Source organism: Podarcis erhardii, assembly GCF_964252035.2.
Source record: "Podarcis erhardii genome assembly, chromosome: 13".
Taxonomy (NCBI): Eukaryota; Metazoa; Chordata; class Lepidosauria; order Squamata; family Lacertidae; genus Podarcis; species Podarcis erhardii.
In genome coordinates, this window is record NC_138502.1 from 20,026,219 (window position 1) to 20,050,179 (window position 23,961).

A 23,961-nucleotide genomic window follows, 5' to 3' on the forward strand; every position below is an offset into this window, starting at 1 on the left:
CTTGCTGGTGCTAATCTTACATATTGCTATTTGAAAGTTTGGGAAATGTCACGTCTTGAAAAATCACCATATTAAGCGAAGGGTCTTGAGGGGTCAAATTAAAGAGATTTGTCTGTTTGGTACAATGTTATTATGTTTGTCAACAATGAGGAATATCATATTGTCTTACACTGAATCTAACCAAAAGACTTTATAATCTGAACAAAAAAAGAGAGACATTGCATGTTATTTTGTATTTCATGAAAATCTTTAATAAAAATTAATTTTGTTAAAACCACTGAAGAATACAATCAGTTGCTTGAAAAAGGAACACGACAAGGTTGTCCTATTTCCCCTTTGTTATTTATATCGGTCCTGGAAGTGCTCTTAAATATGATTAGAGGAGACCGGTTGGTGGAGGGTATTCAGGTCGGAGCGAAACAGTATAAACTTAAAGCATTTGCAAATGACCTAGTATTGACTTTACAGGAGCCAGAGCCCAGTACCAAAAGGGTATTGCAATTGATCTATGAGTTTGGTCGGGTGGCGGGATTTAAACTTAACAAGCAAAAAACCAAGGTTTTGGAAAAAAATATGACCTCTTCAGAATCAGAAAGGTTTCAGAAAGAGACAGAACTAAATGTGGTTAAAAAAGTAAAATACCTAGGGGTTAACATAACAGCCAAAAACAGGAACTTATTCAAAGATAACTATGAAAAATGTTGGTCTGAAATTAAAAGGGATCTAGAAATTTGGTCAAGATTGAAACTTTCCTTGTCAGGACGTATTGCTGCTATTAAGATGAATGTATTGCCAAAAATGTTGTTTTTGTTTCAAACTCTACAGATTGTGGACAAAATGGGGTGTTTTGAGAAGTGGCAGAGAGATATTTCTAAATTTGTCTGGCAGGGCAAAAAGCCCAGAATTAAGTTTAAGATATTAACTGACGCCAAAGAAAGAGGGGGCTTTGCCCTGCCAGACTTAAAGCTGTACTACGAATCAGCAGCTTTCTGCTGGGTGAAGGACTGGCTGCTTCTTGAAAACACGGATGTTTTAGATTTGGAAGGATTCAACAATGCTTTTGGATGGCATGCATATTTGTGGTATGACAAGGTTAAAATACACAAGTCCTTTAAGAATCATGTTGTCAGAAAAGCAGTGTTCAATGTCTGGATAAAATATAAAGACTTACTGGAAAACAAGACCCCAAGGTGGCTATCACCAATGGAGGCTAAGGCCCCGAAAAGACTCAATATGGAGGCCAAATGGCCGAAATATTGGGAAATAATAGAAAAAGATGGAGATAATTGGAGGTTGCAGAGTATGGAGAAAATAAAAGATAAAGTGCGAGATTGGCTACATTATGCTCAGATTAAAGAAGTTTTTAAGTCGGACAAAAAGATAGGATTCCAGGTGGAAAAATCAAAGTTAGAAACAGAACTGTTAGAACCCAGCTCTAAGATACTTTCAAGAATGTATAACTTGCTGCTAAAATGGAATACACAGGATGAAATGGTTAAAACAGCTATGATAAAATGGGCACAGGACATAGGGTATAACATTATGTTTGCTGACTGGGAAAAGTTATGGACCACAGGACTGAGATTTACCGCATGTAATGCTTTGAAAGAAAATATTATGAAAATGATATACAGGTGGTACATGACCCCAGTCAAGCTTGCAAAGATATACCATTTGCCTGATAATAAATGTTGGAAGTGTAAAGAAGCTGAAGGAACATTTTTTTCACCTCTGGTGGTCCTGTCCTAGAGTGAAGGCTTTCTGGGAAATGATATATAATGAGCTGAAAAAGGTATTTAAGTATACCTTCCCTAAGAAACCAGAGGCCTTCCTTTTGGGCATTGTTGACCAGAGTGTGCAAAAGAAGGACCGAACTTTTTTTATGTATGCCACAACAGCAGCAAGGATACTCATCGCTAAAAGCTGGAAAACTCAAGATTTGCCCACATTGGAAGAATGGCAGATGCAACTGATGGACTATATGGAACTGGCAGAGATGACTGGCAGAATCCGAGACCTGGGAGAAGAATTGGTGGAGGAGGATTGGAAGAAATTTAAGGACTATTTACAAAAATACTGTAAATTGTACGAATGTTAAGAAAGATGTAAGATCTGTAATAAGATGGCTCCAACAAATTAGTAACAAAGAATATAATTTTAAACGTGACTGAAAGAAAAGACAAATTTTGGATAAATAATATGCTAGAATTAAGTTTTTTAAAAAAGAGTGATTTAAATTCTAAGATTTGAGATTCAATACTGGACAATTATATGATATAAACTGAATTAAGTAAATAAATTGCCAGAAAATCTATGTGCTCAGAATGCAGGAACAAGAGATGTGAGGAAGTCCAAAGATGAGAATGAAATGTGGTTATTGAAAAAGATCATGTTGTTATGTATGTTGATTATTGTTTAAAAATTTAATAAATATTATTTTTTTTTAAAAAAGAATACAATCAGTTGCTACCGAGGTCTTTTAAAAGATTTTGGTTAATATAATAATTCTTCCTATCTATGCCTCTCTCCCCTGACATGTAAGGGGTATTCATATGGTGAGATTAATATGAACATATTTGGATATTGAGTTCTCCCCTTTTTTCTGTAAGTACATTCGTGCGGGACAGAATGGGCCCTTTGCCTGACCCAGCAGTTTCTTCTTACATTCTTATGGAAACTTCAAGTCAAGAGGCAGTCTATCTAGATTCCTAGGTTCCTTGGGGTATTTGGCAGCCAGACTCGTCTGATGTTCTTATGAGGGCACCAGGTTGACGAAGGCTGAATTAGATACTGGAGGTGGGGAGATGCTATTCTCTGGCCCCACACATTCTAGCAGTCCCTCTATCATTGCTAGTGTTGTGTGATGTGTGTGTGTGGGGGTGCTGCCTTGTTTGCTTTTAATTCTTTGAAGACTCTTAGCAGACACATCCCCTCCTTTTGAGGTTATATATATATAAAAGCCTAGCAAGCAATGATTCCTTCCTCAGACATCCCCCTTGCCTTCTCCAACACCCACCTACACCCAATTCTCTTCCATGTTGTGTTACTGGGCATGCCCAATCCTGCAAAGGTGCTTCACCCAGAACAGGGATTCTAATACAAGCGAGGAGAGCCCTGGGCTCAAGTCTGACTTCTTGGCCGATATGAGATTGGACGGTGCCCCCTAGGGAAATCCAGCATCGCTATCTGCTGTGATCAGCAAGTAGATTATTATTTTTATCACTCCCCTCAATTATCACCAGAGTGTTCCGATTGCTTCATGCCCATAATCTCCCTCCTCACGCTAGAACTCTGTGAAGCTGAATGTTGGATGGCTCAGGACAGAGAAAAGAAAGGGCTCCTTCATAGTTAAACCATGAAACTTGCTCCTGCAGAAGACAGCGACGGCACCAAATGGGATGGATATTGGGTGTGATCACTTTAGTCATGCTCAATCAGAAAAAAACAGTTAGCATGTTAATGTGCATTTTTGTAATTTTGTATGCAATTCTACTTAATATGCATGTTTGCAAGCCTCCCAGAGTGGCCGGGGAAACCCAGCAAGATGGGCGGGGTATAAATAACAAAATTATTATTATTATTATTATTATTATTATTATTATGCATTGAAGTTCTCACCCTGGCCACCAGGGGGTATTGTGTATATAGTTTTCACTCAGGTCCATGTAAGTTAATTTAGGCGGGAAACCCTGGGCTGTTGTTGTTACAATGTTGACAGCTGGCTGCCTATAAAAGCAGGCCTGCTGAGCTGTTTGCTGTTCAATACAGTTTCAGCTTACTTATAAAGAACTACTTGGAGAAATCTTTGTGTCGTCTACTATGTCTACCCACTACTTAATACTGATGACGAGGATGGGATAGGATGGACATCAGAGCATAGCCAAATTCGGACACTCACTGAGTAGAATCACTGAGCTGAAACACTGAGCGAAATCACTGAACAGAACGCAATTCAGAGCTGACCTTACTGGCTGGAGCACTGTGTTCCACCCATTGCCAACCACTTCAGCATTGGAAACATGGCTTCACTTGTGCCTTTACTGCCATTTGTCCCAGCCTCTGAATTATGGGACTCATACCTTGCTCAGTACGCCTACTACCTCCAAGCAAATGAGCTGACGGAATGGTCAGAGGAGCATAAGCAGGGCCTATTCCTCAGCCTCTGTGGGCCTGAGGTGTTTGAGACGGCCTGAGTTTTGGTCGTGCCACTAGCAGTCCAGGCAGCGCCATGGGACGTGCTAAAAGAGAAGCTTAATAACCACGACGCTCCAAAGCTGTCCAAAATTGCTGTCCACCATGCGTCCTACCATCGGGACCAGGCAGAGGGGGAGTCAATCAACAGCTACATCGCCGCCCTCCAAAAGGCTGCACTGCAATGTGAGTTCCGAGACTTAGACCTGATGGATCGACTGGTCTGCAGGGTTCAGGACAACTGTCTGCAACGGCGTCTCCTCACCAAGCCAGACCTCACACTGCAGAAGACCATTGAGGAGGCTGCGGCCTCAGAAGCTGCTGAGCTCTCCACCTAGGAGATTCGCAAGGACAGCAGCCCGCATCCTGCTAAGAAGCCAATCCCAGTGCACCACGAGGAGGCCAACAGTAATGAGGCGTCCCCCAGCGAAGATGATGACATGCGCCAGATGAAGTGGGAGCGCGGGAAGTTCAAACAGAGGTCCAAGGACAGATCAGAATGTGCTGGGTGTGGAGGCAATCATTTCCGTAACAAATGTCAATTCAGAGACGCCATCTGTCAGCAATGCTCCAGGAGGGGCCACATAGCTAATGTCTGTCAATCGGCTCCATCTGACAAGCCCCCTTCACTGTCTCGCAAGCCCAAGTCTTCCCCCCCGATGGTGTTCCTGGAACAGAGGGACTGGCATGAGCTGGTCCCTGAATACTTGCTTGTGCAGCACATCACCCCTCATGTAGACACAGGGTGGAGCCCGGCTGAACTGCTTATGGGCCACCACCTCAGGTCTCTGCTTGACCGGCTGCACCCGGACTTTGGTATGGCTGAGCCCCCAGGCTGTACTAATGCACCACGGTCCTTTATTCCAGGGAATCAGGTTTTTTTTTTATAATATTTATTGAACATTTTCAAATATAACAGAAAAAATAAAAAATAAAAATAAAACATCCATTTTATAACCTTATTTTCATTAATATCCTTTCAGGACTTCCCCGCCCCACCCCCTTTTGTATTCCAATTCCTTCAAATAGATTCAGCAAGTTCTCACCCCAAATTTTAAACTTATTATGATTAACCCAATGTTAACAATGTTTTTCCATCCCCTAAAATCGACCCCGCTCCCTTCCACGAGTTCCCCTCTTTAATCTGCAGAACAGATTAAAATAAAAAAGGAAAGAAAAAAGAATAAAGTATAGTTTAACACCCTTTGGATTCCAAATCCCCCCCCCTTTCCCGGTTGCGTTCCCCAATGTCCATCAATGCCTGCTGTCATCCTGGAGATCCCACATCTAGGCCAAAATCCTTCACAAGTCCACTTTGCCGTCTTTTTAAAAGTCTTTGCCGCCTTTTTGGTCATCTTTAATTTCGAACGTCCAATCTTGGAAGAACTCTATCTCAAAAAGGTCCATTTTTTCCATCCAGATCTCTATATTTAAGAGCAAAAACTCCAATCTTGTTTCTTTAGGCCTTTCAAATCTGGATGTCCCAAATGTTCCCACTTCCAACTTTGTCCAATTCTTATTGTTCATGTTGTTCTTGTTATTCTCTCTCCTCTGTTTCCTCTAGTTTCATTTCCTGCTCCCCTGCAAAAATGTTCTAATTCCAAAAGCTTCTAAATCCTCTACAGAAGCTTTGTTATTCAGGAACCAAACTTTACGTCAAGTCCCTTCCATTCTTCAATAGATAAATCTATTGTCTCCTTTAGTGTAGAGACCTCTGTAGACAAAATAGTATTCCATTTCTGCAGTTTCCCAGGAGATAAAAAGTCCTATTCAAATTCCATACCAGCAATACTTGTAGTGTCCCACAGCCCCTCTAGAGGGATTATAGTAACTCAGTTTCCTTCCAGATCACTCCCAACAGTCAAAGTAACTTGTTATTCCTTATTTTAAACAGTTAATATCCAATTTGTAACGAATATAACCGGCAAAGTCCTCGTAACAAAGTTCTCTTTTTATTCTTCAGCTTTGACAGCTCCTTTGACAGCTGTCGAAGCTTCTTTTGCTCCTCTCCCGGCGCTCTCGCGAATCGCTCCCGGCTCCCGGGGGGGGGGTTGCCTTTTAGCTCACATTCTACTTTTCTCCTCCAGCCCAATCTTATAGTTTTCCATCGTGAAGTTAGTAACTTTATCAAAATATGGTAGCACTCGATCTTAGTTGTCAAATCCTTTGCTTTAGATCCTCTACAACCGGGGGGAGACTGACTTCCTTTTTGCACCTCCCCCGCTCGCTCCGAATTTAAAAATTTTTTTTTTTCCTTTTTAAGTCCAGTTTCCAATTACTCACGGGTTGTTCTTTTTGATCCAAATTTTCAATAGAAGAAGTCAGCGCTCTCCGCCGAATGGCATGCGGCTTCGCTCAGTAGGGGAAGCGGAGGACTCATAGCACCACACCCCCCCGGCACCCGCTCCGCAGCCTTTAAAAAGGCTCCTTCGCGGGTCGGGGGGCGCAAACGGTGCCCGCAGAGTCACCATGCCCATGGGTTTCAGCGCCCATGGTTTTTGAGGGTCCCCGCGTCGCCGGTGCGGTAGAACCCAGCCCCTGCCGAGCAGGCTCCCTCCGGAGCTCGGAGGGAGTCCGCCATTCGGCGATGGCGCCAACCCGGAAGTCCCCGGGAATCAGGTTTTTGTCCAGAACTTTGTGGGGGACATTCCTTGGGTGCCGGCCACGGTAGTGGGAGTCATGGGGCCCCATTCGTACCAGGTGGCACTCGTGAACGGACGCTTGTGGCGCCGGCACATAGACCAGCTAAGGCGTAGGGTTGGGGATATGGACACAACCGCTGTGCCCCCAACTGTGACCCCAGCTCCAGAGCGGATGCTAATGGAAGGCAAGGCTTCACCTTTATCTTCCTTACAACCTGCAGGCGTGGAGCTGAGTCAAGCCATTTCAGTGGGTCTGCCTGGCTCTCCAGAGACTCGGACCACTGCCATACCTGACCGTCCACCAAGTCCGCTCGTGGTGGTTTCTTCGACAGCAGGGGAGCCAGGGAACTCGGGCTAAATGCCACATTTGGTCACACCACAGTTCTAGCCAGAATCGGGTGGCCACCCAGACTCTGGTACTGGCCCTCGGCGGTCTGGCAGGGTTTCCAAGCGCCCAGCTTATTTAAAAGACTATGTTCACCGGACAAACTGCACATGTAAAGCTGTATGGTGAATAGGGTCAATTAATATGTGGTGGTGAGTCTTACGGACAATATAGTTGATAGTGAAACAGTTATGCCTGCAAATTTGTAAAATTGGAATCGATATACGTATGTGCCTTACTGAATCAATAAGGGTATTGCTTTATGGAAGGGAACCACTATGATTGTAACTATGCCTTATCTTGGTGAGGAGGGGTGTTATGTATTGAAGATCTCACCCTGGCCACCAGGGGGTATTGTGTATATAGTTTTCACTCAGGTCCATGTAAGTTAATTTAGGTGGGAAACCCTGGGCTGTTGTTACAATGTTGAGCTATTTGCTGTTCAGTTCAGTTCCAGCTTACTTATAAAGAACTACTTGGATAAATCTCTGTGTCATCTACTATGTCCACCCACTACATAATAATAATAATAATAATAATAATAACAACAACAACAACAACAACAACAACAACAACAATAGTTATTATTATTATTCTTTCTTGTAATATAACATATTTTTGTATGCCATTTTCACTAATATATCCACTTTTAATCAAAACTTCCTCCTAATGTACTTGTTCTTTTGTGAATTATTTTTTTGGATAACTGCAGCACAAAATTAAGAGGATTTCAAAGGATAGCTGTGTTTTTGTTTGCATGTAGTTTTGGAAGTATGAATTACTTGGGTTTGCATTACAACATGGGGCATTGGGTGGTTCACCATTTTGTCTGCCGAACCTGTTTCTACTGTCTTGTATCCACTTGGCATAGAAAGGCACTGAAATGTAGATGCCTTCACAGCCTCTTCCCAAGCTCACAACCCCAGCCTGGGTCTAACTTGAAATGGCAAACTAAGACTCTCCTGGAGTCACCCTGTGGAGAAATATATGGGAGATAGATCCCACAATGACACCAAAGCCAAACAAGGTAAAGGAGATGGAATAAGTGTCTCAATCAGGGATGGGGAACCTGAAACGCTCCATATATTGTTGGGCTTCACCTCCCAGCAGTTCCATCCAGCATGGTCCATGGTCAGGGATGGTAGGAGTTGTTGACCAGCAGCAATGGAGGGTCAGAGGTTACCAGTGTCTGGTTTAAATCTTTAGTATCTCCAGCATTTACTGGCGAGGTACTTCTAGTGATTCTGTTAGCCTCTGCCCCTTCCCACAACATCTGGGCCAATGGTCTAACTCAGTACAGTGGTACCTTGGTACTTGAACAGCTTGGCTCCTGAACAAATCGGATCCTGAACGCTGCAAACTAGGAAGTCAGTGTTCCGGTTTGCAAACGTTTTTTGGAAGCCAAATGTCTGATGTGGCTTCCATGGATTCCGATTGAGTGCAGGAAGCTCCTGCAGCCAGTTGGAAGCCGTGCTTTATTTTTTGAATGGTTTCGGGAGTCGAACGGACTCCCGGAACAGATTAAGTTTGAGAACCAAGAAACCACTATATATACATGCATGCAGGATGCAGAAAGAAGAGGAAAAAGCTGAGCAAAGCATGAAGAAATGGAGGTAGTTGAAGCAGACAGAGATCGTACATAAAAACATTCTCTTTCTCTTTGTGTATACATACAAATATTAAAAGAGAAAAGAAGAATAAATAATAATCATACAAAGAATAAAGCAATAAAACTATTGCTGGGATTTTATAATAATTTATTGATAATTTTAAAACTCTGAAGCATCACATATAAAAGATCAAGTGACTGAAGAAATTCAATTTAAAGCTTGTAATTTATTATGTCTTCTCCCAGGGGCTGAATTTATCTACCACTTGTTTACACTTCATTTAAAAATGTCAATTAAAAACGTTAATTTTCTTTTAAGAATGGAACGACAGGCACCACTTAAAATAAATAAAAAGGAATTGTGGACATTAAATCATCACTTTCAGTATCACTGTAAAAGTCTGAAATGTCATAGCTTCCAACTGATGTCTATGGATGGAAAATTCTCAGCTTCTTCTCCAGGTGACAATTCTGGGGATCTTTGGGTGTAACAGTAAGGTGTCATGGTTAGAGTGTTGGACTAGGACTTAGGAGACCAGGGTTCAGATTTCCAGTCAGCCTGTTGGTGACCTTGAGCCAGTCATACACTTTCAGCTGAACCTACCTCACAGGGTTGTTGTGAGGATGAAAATGGGGAGGAGGAGAGCCATGTACAGTATGTCATATCAGCTCCATGGAGGGAAGGTGGGATCAAAATTTAATAATAAATGCTTAAGCTATGATCAAATGGTTACAAAGGAATTGAAATGTGGTAAGGCTAATTGCAAACATGCACTGGATTATGGAGAAAGCTAGAGAGTTCCAGAAAGACATCTACTTCTGCTTCATTGACTATGCAAAAGCCTTTGACTGTGTCAACCACAGCAAACTATGGCAAGTTCTTAAAGAAATGGGAGTGCCTGATCACCTTATCTGTCTCCTGAGAAATCTCTATGCGGGACAAGAAGCTACAGTTAGAACTGGATATGGAACAACTGATTGGTTCAAAACTGGGAAAGGAGTACGGCAAGGCTGTATATTGTTCCCCTGCTTATTTAACTTATATGCAGAATTCATCATGCGAAAGGCTGGGCTGGATGAATCCCAAGCCGGAATTAAGATCGCCGGAAGAAATATCAACAACCTCAGATATGCAGATGACACAACCTTGATGGCAGAAAGTGAGGAGGAATTAAAGAACCTTTTAATGAGGGTGAAAGAGGAGAGCGCAAAATTTGGTCTGAAGCTCAACATCAAAAAAACGAAGATCATGGCCACTGGTCCCATCACCTCCTGGCAAATAGAAGGGGAAGAAATGGAGGCAGTGAGAGATTTTACTTTCTTGGGCTCCATGATCACTGCAGATGGTGACGGCAGTCACAAAATTAAAAGACGCCTGCTCCTTGGGAGAAAGGCGATGGCAAACCTAGACAACATCTTAAAAAGCAGAGACATCACCTTACCAACAAAGGTCCGTATAGTAAAAGCCATGGTTTTCCCAGTAGTGATGTATGGAAGTGAGAGCTGGACCATAAAGAAGGCTGATCGCTGAAGAATTCATGCTTTTGAGTTATGGTGCTGGAGGAGACTCTTGAGAGTCCCATGGACTGCAAGAAGATCAAACGTATCCATTCTTAAGGAAATCAGCCCTGAGTGCTCACTGAAAGGACAGATCGTGTAGATGAGGCTCCAGTACTTTGGCCACCTCATGAGAAGAGAAGAGTCCCTGGAAAAGACCCTGATGTTGGGAAAGATGGAGGGCACAAGGAGAAGGGGACGACAGAGGACAAGATGGTTGGATAGTGCTCTCGAAGCTACCAGCATGAGTCTGTCCAAACTGCGGGAGGCAGTGGAAGACAGGAGTGCCTGGTGTGCTCTGGTCCATGGGGTGACGAAGAGTCGGACACGACTAAACGACTAAACAACAACAACAAAGGCTAATGCCTGTATTAATCAGAGAGAAGAAGGGGTAGGTTTTCCTGGATCTACTGCATGTGGTGATTTAAACAGAGTCCTCCAGCAGCCTAAATATTCCCGGCAATTATAGGTAAGATGGAAAGCCAATTGATTGGTTTTTCACAGAAGGGCTAGCAGAAGAGACACCAAAGTGAATGTCACAACAAGGGCGTTGTGTAGTTGGTCACTTTTGCCACCACTCCCATTTCCGCCACTCCCATTTCCGCCAGTCTCATTTCCGCCACTCCCATTTCCGCCACTCCCATTTCCACCACTCTCATTTCCGCCACTCTCATTTCCGCCAGTCTCATTTCTGCCACTCCCATTTCCGCCATTCATCTTGTCTTGGATCCAGTTGGCACAGGAAGGCACTAAGGTGTAGACGCCAGGGTAGTTGCTTTTAGCACAGCCAACTCCCCAACTTACAACCCCAGCCTGGGTCCAAACTCCTTCAAGCTGGCAAACCAAAGGTCCTCCAGAGTCACCCTGTGGAGAAAGAGATGGGAGGTAGCAGAGGATCTACACTGAACACTCTGATATCAGACTCTGAATCTTGATTGGGTGAAGCAGCTGGAATCAGTGAGATAATCAGGGATGGGGGACTCTACCTCCCAACAGTTCCAGCCCATGGTAAGGGTGTTGGGAGGTGTGGCTGAGCAATATCTAGGCTCATCCACAAACTAGGCTTGTCCCGCCACTCTCGCCCAGGAAAACCGGCTGTTTACCACTGAAATGGTAAACGCTTTTAAAAACATCTTTATGCACCCCTCCCAGATTGTCCAGAGCTTTGGGCTGGGTTTTCACCAATATGCTGATGACACCCAGCTCTATCTGCTGATAGACGGCCACCCCAACTCGACCCCGGACACACTGACCAGATGCTTGGAAGCTGTGGCTGGATGGCTTCGTGGGAGCCGACTGAACTTAAATCCTTCAAAGACAGAGGTCCTCTGACTGAGTCGGGATGGCATGGGGCTGGGGGACCAACTCCCTTCTCTTGCAGGGGCTCAACTAGTGCCATTGCCTTCTGTTAAGAGTTTGGGTGTAATCCTTGACGCCTCCCTTTCCATGGAGGCGCAGGTTGCAGCAACAGCCAAGGTGACATTTTTCCATCTTCGCCGTATCAAGCAGTTGGTCCCTTACCTTTCTCACCCCGACCTGGCCACAGTGATCCATGTGATGGTCACCTCCAGGCTTGACTACTGTAACTTGCTCTATGTGGGGCTGCCCTTGAAACTGTCCCTGAAACTCCAGTGGGTGCAGATGCTGCAGTGAGGCTCCTCATAGGGTCCTTGCCATGGGAGCATATTCACCCAGTGCTCTACCAGCTGCACTGGCTCCCGGTGGAGTATAGGATCAGGTTTAAGGTGCTGGTTTTGACCTTTAAAGCCCTATGCAGCCTAGGACTATCGTACTTATGGGATCACCTATCCTGGTATGTTCTGCAGAGGACCCTAAGGACCATGAATAATAATAGCTTAAAGGTCCAGGGCCCTAAGGAAGCCAGACTATCCTCCACCAGGGCCAGGACTTTTTCAGTGATGGTTCCGACCTGGTGGAATGCTCTGTCCTACAAGACGAGGCCCTGCAGGACTTGATCTCCTTCCGCAGGGCCTGTAAGACAGAGCTATTCCACCTGGCAATTAGCCTGATTTTCTATTCCCTTTTCCCTTTCCTCTTTTATGAAGAAACCCTTTCTGGGACCCCACATTTAAATTCTTCCCTGGTCTCCTTGCTGGCCCTAGTAGGACCAACTTGGCCAGTTAGCCCTGGTGATCATTCAAAGTCTACTGACTGGGGTTCCCCCCCAAATGACCCCCGAATTTTTGAATTTTATTGATATGCTGCATTTTACGTTGTATTTTATGCTGTTTTATGCTGTTTTTAAGTCGCATTTTAATCAATATTTTATATTTGCTGTTAGCTACCCTGAGCCTGGTTTTTAAACTGGGAAGGGCAAGGTATAAATAAAAAATTATTATTATTGGAATGGACATCCATTGGTTTTTTCTGCAGATTGATGTTAGCGGTAAACGCTGGGTTTTCCCGGGGAACATGGCAGGACAGACAAAAAAACGCTCATGCCTAGAAATCATGGGACAAGCAGAAAACCTCTTGGACAAGCAGAAGTGTGGACAAGTTCCCAATGTCTGGTTTAAATCTTTATCTTTATTTGTCGAAATGGCAAAAATGACAAGGAAGAGCAGAAACCTAGAAGGCAATAAATCCAATAAAGAATGGGGGGAATTTATAAGTTACCTGGGAGAACACTGTAAAGGGAGGATTTTAACAACACTTGTAATGTAACAAGAATTATGGGAAGAATGAGATTTTAAGGAAAAATAGCGACCATTACTATGATGCAGTTGAAAAAGATTAACAATGGAACCCATGGAGGGAAGTCCAAGGATTCAGGATATGTTTAGGATTACAATTTTGGTTTGAATGTAAATGTTAATTGTAAAATTGAATAAAAAAACCTTTAAAATAATAATAAATCTTTACCACCTCATGCATGAATGGACAAGATAGTTCTAGTGATTCTGCCAGCCTCTGGCACCTGCATATTTGGGGTATTGCCCAAAGAAGCAGCATCACAATATTTAAGATGAAACAAAAGCAATAACACTTTGAAAAACGGGAGAATCTGAAAAATTGTCAAGAACCATCTCCCTAGCTAGAGCCAAATTAGTAAGCAATGCCTAAATACTATATTCACACAATGTAAGTTCATAGATAATGACATAAGGGATTTTCAAATGCCGTCATGCCAGAGCCTGCCTTTGTCTACCACCTGCAATGGCTGTATGAAGAACAGGTCATGGAACAACCTACCTGGCAGGAATCTTTCCCACCTTCTGGGTAACCAGCACAGATCATATCCTGCTTGACAGGATCCCAGCCCAGGCCTGGCATTGGGCGACTGTTATAGAGAATATTGCAGACTTCGCGGCTTATGAGTGGCACCTTGACTTCCTGGAGGGTTTGTGGGTATGGCAAAGGCACTGGAAGAGAGAGAGAGAGAAATGGAAAACGGTCATGGAAGGCAGAGGTAGAATAATTCATTCCCCCCCCCCAAAAATAATTTTTATTAACAGGCCAATCAAATCACATTAATTCCAAATTACACAGCTCAGAAAGGGATCCAAACATCTCTCTTACTGCTGCTTTAATGTACACAGTTCTGTCCAAATAGTATTCACAGTTCTGTTCAATCTTCTCTTTGTTATTTTCCTCATCTTCTTCTTGTTGTTGTCATATATTCCTTTCTTTGTGATCTCTGGTAGTCTCCACAAGCGGGTTGAAAACAAACGTTGTTATATCCTGTGTGGATTTTACACTCCTCCAAGAGCCATATCAAGATAGACAGATTTCCGCACCTCCGTACAAAACATTCCCAAAGTCTGTCCGTTAATTTCCACAGGCCTGCCAGTCTCTCCTCAGTTTTCTCAGGGGGCCCTGCCAGGTCAAACTCACAGTCCGGTATAATAACATGCCATGGTCCTCCTCCCCCTCGAATATCCTGTGGCCAGGACTGCCGTAACAAATCTCTTTTTATAACTGCGTCACAAAGAGCTTCCATTCTTTTCCCGATGTTCCCACAAACCATGTCTTTGATAAGTAATTTATTTCCACACAGTTCTTAATCATCCTGCTTGTAATCAGTAAGGCAGAATAATTCAAGTGCATTCACACACACACACATTTAGCAGTGAGTGCATGGTGGGTGTGCGCTCACTACAGCTCAAAGCATGACATGTGCAGAAGGCGGCCATACTGGTGCTTTCTTTAACATGCGCAATGGGACATCATATTTCACTCAGGGGTGGCATGTCCCAATTTGGCTCCTGAGGGAAAACTGGAACGTGCCAATGCTGCTGCCACCCCCGCCAAATCCTCTGTTACCTTGGCAACAGCAGCAATGGCAGGTTTGGGTGAGGTCTCATCAGATCTCATTGAAAGCTGTCACCGGCACTGCCACTGCTTCTATGCCAGTAGTGGAGTCTGTGGGGCACTTGCAGGGGTGCTGCCTCACTGGTGAGCCGGCTGGGCTTCCACTACACCTAAGGGCAGCAAGCGAGCTTTGGAATGAAAGTCAGATAACATGGATGTTCCACATCTCTCAGCGCTTGCCAGCTGAGGCACCTGCTTCACTCTGCCTAATGGTAGAGTTGGACCTCGGGAAATTAAAAAAATTGCATTTTAAAAAAAGAAATCCTCATGAAAATCCAGTCGCACCCCAGTGCAATTTTCTCCTAATATATGCATGAATTTTCATTAACCTATGCATTTTTCTACAGACTTTACCCCAGCATATATAAGCATTTTGTACACATTACTTGGCTGCAGAACTGCATGGCAAAATTCAGAGAGTGACAATATTTTAATTTGAGTATGGTTTGGAGAAAGTGCAATTTAGGTAGGTTTGTCTTTAAATGAAAACAGAATCAAATTTCTCTCCCATTTGTACTGAATTTGCCTCCAGAGTGTCAGCATTTTGTGGAGGGGATTCAAGCACGTACCAGAATGTTTGGGGATTCCAACTGCAGTATGATCACATCTTGCACAGGGGTTCAGTTCCAGGTGCACAATTTTTTTTGCATGCACAAAAATAGCTTATACCTAAACCCTTGCAGCTGCCACGTAACCAAATCAGACTGAATGCTCAAGAAGGACTATAACAGGGCCTTCCAGATAGCATTTTTATTGTGCATTCCTGAGGATTTGTTCACATGAAGGTCTTGGGGCAGTTTCAATGGGTTCCACTTTCAATACTGCTCGTGTCTGCAAAAGTTTTGGAATGAACCAGGATGAGCCCCAGAGTCTGAATGAGCCTTTTGAAGAACACCCCTCACCTCCAGATTGAATATCTCCCCATCCAGTCACCCAGCAATATTCGTTCAAAGGGAACTGTGTAGAGGACTCTGGCAGGCAGATGGGGAGGATGTAGTTGGTGAAATTCACAGGGGACTTCAGCTTAATTAAAGCAATATCTCCACTGGATCCACTCAAGCCATTGTAGTCAGGGTGGAGGATAATCTGCTCCACGTCAGATTTCACTGCATTATCTGAGAGCTGATAGGCACCTAGGAGGACATTGTATTGGATCAAGGGCGACATTCTGTGAATAGAAGGGCAAACAAACAAACAAACAAACAAACAAACAAACAGATGGATCTGTCAATGCTGACTTTTGAGTTTCTGCTGCTCACCCTAACCCTGGACTCCCCAGAGAACTATAATTCCAAGAGCTCAGTTCCCTGGGAAGAGAGAGGGATTTTGAAACCATTCTGAGAACTGTAGCTCTGTGTGGGGAACAGGAGTCTCTTAACAACTCTGAGCACCTGTAACATACTATGGTCCCCAGGGGTTTGTTTTTTTGGGTGGGGAAGCCATGACTGTTTGAAGTGATATGGTTCTGCATTAAATGTATTGTACACCTGAGACACCAGGTAGCTGACAGGCAGGCAGAGGATATTAGCCTGGCCTTGAGCCATCTTTTGGGTGACGCTTGATGATAGCTGCACAGTAATACCCATCAGATACTCACCTGTTGAAGAAGCAGTGAGCTGCTGAGAGCACCCATTGCTCAGCTATAAGGGAACCTCCACAAATAGGATAAAGGTATCGTGAAATGCTGACCTGCCAGGGCCACGACCCTTTTGAGGCTGGTTGGCCACCAACAATTCGTGGAGAGTTTATTGGTTGACCACACCCTGTGAAGGATGAGGAGGAAATGAGAGGACTTGCTATTATGGTTTGCAGCACAGCCATGTTGGAGCTCTTTGAGCAGAACACGACGAGGACATGAGGAATCAAAATTTCTGAATTTCAATTGGTTTTGCAGTCAGTGTTTTCAATCTTCAAAACAAGATTTCCAGTTATCAATTTTGATGGATTTAGTGAGCATTTCATCTGTTAAGTAAAACTAACTTACTGTTTCTTAACACAACATTTATGGACCAATAATTTCTCCTCAGACCATGTGGCCCAATGCTGTGCATGTTTATCATAAGTAAGTCTCATTTTCTTCAATGAGACCCAGCTACACGTGGTGTTAATTATGTGGTTTGCCACTGAGTGCAAAATCTTTGCATCCCCCCCACCCCACAAAGGCTTTAATGAAAATTCACCTGCATTTTTGTACAATTTCCCCTAATGTAAACATTTTTGCAAAGCTATTTTCCCCACATCTTTGTATGTCATTGCTCACACCTGCGTTTATTCCTACTTTACGCTAGCATATGCATTTTTCTGCATATTACCTGACTGGAAAACTGCACTGCGAATTCTGGAGAAGGGAGAATTTGGAAGGAGAGCTGTGTTTAAGTTCATGTATTGTTTCAGAAAATGCTAACCAGGTAGGTTCATCTTTAAATGTGAATTGAATCAAATTTCCCACCCAGCCACACAAAAGTCCAGCGGTTTCTACATCCCCCACCCCATCTTTTCTGGCAAGGAAGAGGCACCAATACCGTTCAAGGATGCTTTCCAAGCAGACCAAACCACTCAAGGACAGCGTGGAGCCTGGCTGGAGAGAGATGTGGGCTTTGGAGGGTACATGAAATGGGGAGAACCTTGAGGACTGACTAGCTTCTCCATCCCTGTTTGTGGCTTGGCTGGATGTCTTAAGGAAGTTGGGTGAAACTCCTGCACAGAAATGCTTCCAATATATCAAATTGATCTTACCTGCTGTTGAGTTGGCAGCACCTGAGGAAAATGAAAAAGCAGAGAAGGTACTTCAGGTAAGAAACAACAGCAACAGCAACAACAACAACATTTTGAGATCCATGTTTTCATGTGAATGTGTCTGCCCAAGATATATATCTTGTAAGGAAATGGGCTGGGGCAGAGGCACAAACATCTAAAGAGGATTGTGGGGACTTGACGTAACATCCTGGTGTTGCAAACACAATGTTGTATGGAACCGGAGAACAGAGCTGAACACCCTTTTAACATTGAGGGGGCCCACCCCCTTAAAAATGCCCCCTGAAAGTGCCCTGGCTCTTTGGAGAAGGTGACTATGGGGTGGGGCTTGAAGGAGTTGTGAGGAGATGTGGGCAGTTCAGGTGTGGTGGGTATTCAGTACTGGCAAGCAGTGTGAACGGGGGTGAGTTCCCTAGGGCTACAATAGAACAATGGCTCTCAGAGCAGCAGGGGTACAAGAGAAAGCTCCTAGCATAATTCTTCCCTCTAAGTTTAGTAGAGGGCAAGTTTGCCCCTCCACTCTTTCAGTTTAGAATGAGGGACACTTGATGAAGCCAGGTAGACTTGACTCTCAAAACCCTTTGCTCTTAGAAATAAGAATTCTGTGTTATGCTGAGCATGTGATTTCCTTTCCTCATCAAAGCAACAACAATTTTTTGTGATTTTGTGTGAAGGAGAAATGCTGATTTGATAGCTTCCCACCTTTGTATTGCACGGCTTAAAGGTGCAAGATGCATCAACCTTGCTGAGGTTAAGATGTAGTTAATGTGAGATCCCCTACAGAAGCTGCTTTGAGCTACAAGGAAGAAATGTAGTGGCAAGCTTTTTATTTAAAATATTTTTATCACTCCAGATTCCCTTCTTGTCTCCTTAACATAGCTGTCAACTTAACAGATTTGAAAATAAGGGACAAGCAGCCTCGAAAATAAGGGATCAGCAGCCAAAATAAGGGATTTTGCTTCGCTTATACATAAATCTGCCACTGATGGAGCCATGCTGCTTTTGCTGTGACTGACTGTGTTTTGCAGGGGGTTGGACTAGATGATCCTAAGGGCCTACAACTCCCATCCTAAGGGTCTACAACTCCAACCAAAGAAGAGTGGCAGACAAAACTGATGAATGACGTCCAGATGGCAAAGCTTACAGGCAGAATTAGAAACCAGGAAGAGGACCTCTTTCATAAAGAATGGGAAAAGTTTATGATTTAGTTGAAAAGCTATTGTAAAGAGTTACATACATTGGTACGGTTGACAGAAAACTTGTAGTAAAAATTTAAACTATGGATGGACAAATGATTTATAAAAATAGAGTTATGAAAGGGATGCAGAGGGGGAAATGACTACATTAAGATGCCGCACTGGTTGGAGGGTATGCTAAGCAGCATGTCGGGGCTGCTGTCGTCCTGGTGCGAGGAGTTCCATCGGCCCTTCCCCGCCCAAGAGAGGGGGGGGAGGGAGAGAGACTCTCACCCACGCCGCCCGCGAGCCTGGCATGAAGTGCTTACGGCGCTGCCGCGGCTGCTGAAGCGCCACCCTTCTGCGTCCCTCCCCATCCCCTCCTACTCCTCCTCCCTCAGGCTGCCTCCTCAGCCACCGCTGCCACCTTCGGCTTCCCCTGGCAGTGTGGCGGAAGTCTTGCAAGAGAGGGGCCGCCTGCCCGCCCGCCACCACCCGTCTGCTCACGACATGCCCCAGAGGGGGAAAAGGGAGAGACGGAGACACGGCAGCTCGTACGCGCGCTCTCTTTCGCGGCTGAGGACCCCAACCCGCTACTTCCCTCCCAAGTCGGGCGAGCATGAAACCCAGGAAATTTAAGGGACATCATCAATAAGGGACAGCAGTGGGATACGGCACTGGGATAAGGGAGTTTCCCGCAAAATAAGGGACGGTTGACAGCTATGCCCCTAAATGAAGGGTACATGGAGGGAATTTCTGCATTTCCCAAACCCTATAAGTCACCTTGTAGTATGGTCAGCTGCAGAAGCCACACAGCCAGCATGAAAGACACAGTTGCCATGGCTGTCCCTCTTCTGAAGTGTCCTCTGAGTGGTTGAGCACCAGTCGGTTCTGGATAACTGACGTTTTATTTCGGTCTGGATGTCTTCTAGGATCAAATACAGTATCAAGGGTGAAAGGATAATGCTTCCTTCATTGAATTGGAGAAGCAACAAAGAACCCCCAAGTCTGTAATATTGTAATATTGTAATATTTAGCTTATTTACAGATATACAAGCTGAGCCTAGTACACTTCCCCCTTGCAGCAGGTCTTCCACCTCCCTTTAGGGAGATAATGGCCCCACCAAGGTGCCTTTCCAGCTCTCCCTCTTGTTGCTTTTGCATCTCTCCAAAACTGCTTCTTCTCTTCATTTCTGCATGCACAAAACTGTTCCTTAGCTTGACGGAGGGAGCTGGGCATGCCACCTTCTCAGAACCTGGGCCAGGACCTTTGCTTCCTGACCAAAGCACTCCCTGCATGTGGGTGTGTATAAGTGCTTAGCTTCACACCCAAGCTGAGACACCCAGTTTCACACTGAAAAATCTTGTGCTTCTTTCAATGTCAGGAAAAACCCCCCATTCTGCCTGTGGTACAGTGTTATGACACCCCTGAACCAGTGGATGCTGGCTCTTGAGGGCAAATGGAACATTCTTCCACCAGCCTCAGCCAGCCCCCACCTGCTGCAATTCCTACTTAATAGCCAGTTCAGGGGCTGGAATTACCTAGATCTCAGCAGGGAGGGTGATGTGAACAAAACTAGAATTATTTGGCCCTGCCTGTCACAGGATCTTGCTCCATCTAGCGTTGGTCTTCACCCTGACTTCTACTCTACCATTACAATCAGCATCAGCTACCTCTGTTCAGAATACCCTAAGGCATGTTCTAAAGGAAGTGCATAATGCAGAAACTTTGGAGAAGCTAAGCAGTTTTGGAGGGAGACCACCAGTAAACCCTGTTCATGCAGTCTCCACCTCCAAGGAAGATGGGAGGAGAAATGAACAAACAAATAACCTCAAAAACAGAGGGGAACTCCCCCCCCCCTTGCCTCTTTTAATCTCCTAGAGAGAGAGAAAAGTACTAGGTTAACAGAAAAACACTGACTTTTCCATTTCCCAATTTCACACACAGAAGCACAGCACCCAGCTGCCAAGGTAACTTTAGAAAGGATACAGTGGAATCTCGGTTTTTGAACGTAATCTCTTCCGGAATTCCAAAACGTTCGAAAACTGAGGATCAATGTTCATCTTCCAAAACATTCAGCGGCCGAGACATCTGAAAACGTTTTTTACCAAGAGTTTTGTTTTTTCTTTATTAATTTTGAATCCTGATAGTTGTCCAAATTCCTTGGTTTTTCCCCAGTGCTGCTTCAATACTTTCTAGTGGGTTTTCTGTTGTGATTATTAGGTTGTCTGTGAAGGCTCTAACATTCTAAGTCCTATGACCAAATTTTATTCCTTCTATCTTAGTCTTCTCTTATTGCTTTCAAATATACTTCCAAAACTATGATAAAGAGGAGAGGTGAAAGAGGACAGCCGTGTCTTGTTCCCTTAGAAATACTAAAGTGAAATAAAAGAAGGAATTGCAACTACTAAAAGTTGTCCAGATAGTATATCTATAATGCATTATAAAAAATTGGAAGAGACAATATAACCAGTGTTAGAAGAAATAAAAACAAAATTTTAGAAGGAGGTCAAGTGCCAGAATAATGGCAAGAGGCCCTAATTACCTTAATACCAAAACAAGGATCCAACTTAGAGGAATTAAAAATTATAGACCAATTTCCTTTCTAAACTCAGACTATAAATTATTTGCAAAAATTCTAGCTAACAGATTGAAAAAGATATTGGCAAGAATAATAAATAAAGATCAGTCAGGCTTCCTACCGGGAAGACAAATTTATAATAACATAAGATTGGTAACAGATACAATAGAATACTTAGAAATGAGACCAGACAAGAAGGCAGCACTGATCCTGGTGGACGCAGAGAAGTTTTGATCTCTGTTTTTCTTTTTCATAGCAGATTGTTGGATGCAGAACCCCTTCATATATGCCTCACTGGCACCCCAAATCATATCAATGTCTGTCCCTTGTTTCAGTTACAGATAGGTAGCCGTGTTGGTCTGCCAAAGTCAAAACAAAACAAATTCCTTCCAGTAGCACCTTAAAGACCAACTAAGTCAGTTCTTGGTATGAGCTTTCGTGTGCATGCACATGTGTATCTGAAGAAGTGTGCATGCACACGAAAGCTCATACCAAGAACTGACTTAGTTGGTCTTTAAGGTGCTACTGGAAGGAATTTGTTTTGTTTTGTCCCTTGTTTGTTATTAATTTGAAAAAAATCTTCTAATGTATCTTTGGCTTTTTAAACTACATCGTTGTCATTCACGATAGTCTCATTTAGTCTCCGCCTTTTCATGTACTCCTTCTTCTGTGTTACTTCCAGAATTGTTGGGTTATGGTCTGACATTACTCTGGGCAAAATTTCTGCTTTACTTGTTCTTAATATTATTTTATTGGAAACCCAAATATTATCTATTCTACCTCCTGATTTTAGCGATTTTGAGAATTGAAAATTGGAAGAAGGTAAGAGGTAACTTCCCAACGTTCATAACCCTCTCTCTTTCTTTTCTGTCCAAGTCTTCAGGTCACACCATTAAGGTCTCCTATGAGAATTTTATTTTCATTATTATGATCCCAGTTCCCCCCCCCTCTAAATTATTATAAAATTCTGATTTCTTACTATTTGGGGCATAATTTCCTCATTTTAAACACTTGCCACAAACAATTTTCCCTTACAGGCAACCTATTTATGGAGCATTCATCCTAATTTTTCAACAGGGAGGTTTGCTGTTACTGTGCTGAGCAGATATTCTCCTGCAATTCCTAGTGCATTTCTCTTCACTCTTATGACAAAAATATCTAATTTTGCTAGGAAGTGGGCTTGTTACACACAACCTGATTTTGCTGGTTATGTCATTTGGATCCCCCTGCCCCGCAAAATAGTGACAGTCTAGAGCCATCACTCTTTAAACCCGTCTCCTTTTTACACTCCTGAAAGGTGGGGAAAACTTGAGGGATTGATTCCCACTTACCAATCCATCACCTTTTAGCACAATTAGTTGCAGCAGCCGCAGTACCAGTAAGGAGGGCTAAACGACATGCTCCACTCACTTCTGATTCTGCAGTCCTTCTCTGAAGTATCTTCCCGATGGTTCTTTTGCAATGAATGCCAGTAAATGTTGAACTTCGATCTCAATTTTTACTGTGCTATATAATGTTCCAAATCAAGGGGAAAGGGTGGTGCTTCTGTGCATTTCCTCCTCTTTGGGTTCCTGAGAGTCTCTCTACATTTGGAGTGGGGGTGCAACATATAAATCTCAGTTCTTTGAATAAATACCCTCCAACATTTTTCTGATGAAAATAGGGACGTCATTTTCCATAATAATAATTTTATTATTTATATTCTGTCCCTCTGAGTGGATTGTCCCAGCCACTCTGGGCAGCTTCCAACATACAGAAAAACATAAGGAAACCTGGACTTTTTTCAGCAGGAACCAGTGCTTTTCTTTCTGGGGTTACGCAGGGGTACCCATACCCCTAAACATTTTGTGAATCTAAGTTTGGCCTCATTGAGGGGCAATATTTCAATATGAGTAGGAAAATGAGCACAGGCCAGAACTCACTGGAACTTAGTTCTGGCACCTTTCAGGTGGGCCCCATTGCCATTGTAAGAGAACAAGGGAGATGTTCATGGTGAGTTCCAGCACTACTTTTTCTAAAAAAAGAATAAAACAATAAACATTAAAAAAATTACAGGGCTGCCTTCAGATGTCTTCTAAAGATTATATTGCTACTTATCTCCTTGACTCAGAGTTCACATGACTCCATACCCACCAACATTTCCTGATGAAAATAGAGACATCCTAAGGAAAAGTGGGACATTCTGGGATCAAATCAGAAACCAATATAATAATTCTTCCTATCTATGCCTCTCTCCCCTGACATGTAAGGGGTATTCATATGGTGAGATTAATATGAATATATTTGGATATTGAGTTCTCCCCTTTTTTCTGTAAGTACATTCATGCTGGGCAGAATGGGCCCTTTGCCTGACCCAGCAGTTTCTTCTTATGTTCTTATGGAAACTTCAGGTCAAGAGGCAGTCTATCTGGATTCCTTGGTCCTTTGAGGTATTTGGCAGCCAGACTCGTCTGATGTTCTTATGAGGGTGCCAAGTTGACGAAGGCTGAATTAGATACTGGAGGTGGGGAGATGCTATTCTCTGGCCCCACACATTCTAGCAGTCCCTCTATCATTGCTAGTGTTGCGTGATGTGTGTGTGTGGGGGTGCTGCTGCCTTGTTTTCTTTTAATTCTTTGAAGACTCTTAGCAGACACCAGTGGCGTAGCGTGGGTTGTCAGCACCCGGGGCAAGGCAAGTAATTTGCACCCCCTAACCCGTGGATTTGCGCCCCCTAACCCTAACCCCCAGATGT

The 23,961-nt window shown here is 43.6% G+C and overlaps 1 protein-coding gene across 1 annotated transcript; it reads right to left on the minus strand.

The window, feature by feature from the left end:
- Positions 1-11,038: 11,038 nt before the first annotated feature.
- LOC309328438 (serine protease 27-like) lies at positions 11,039-22,675 on the minus strand (the record flags this gene model as incomplete). Its single annotated transcript, XM_081838434.1, has 7 exons — positions 22,570-22,675; positions 19,429-19,570; positions 17,453-17,473; positions 16,314-16,479; positions 15,619-15,884; positions 13,598-13,767; positions 11,039-11,248 (listed from the first exon to the last, which is right to left on the minus strand). Coding segments are annotated over exons 2-7 (891 nt in total), but the record flags the coding sequence as incomplete, so codon positions are not given.
- Positions 22,676-23,961: the final 1,286 nt, after the last annotated feature.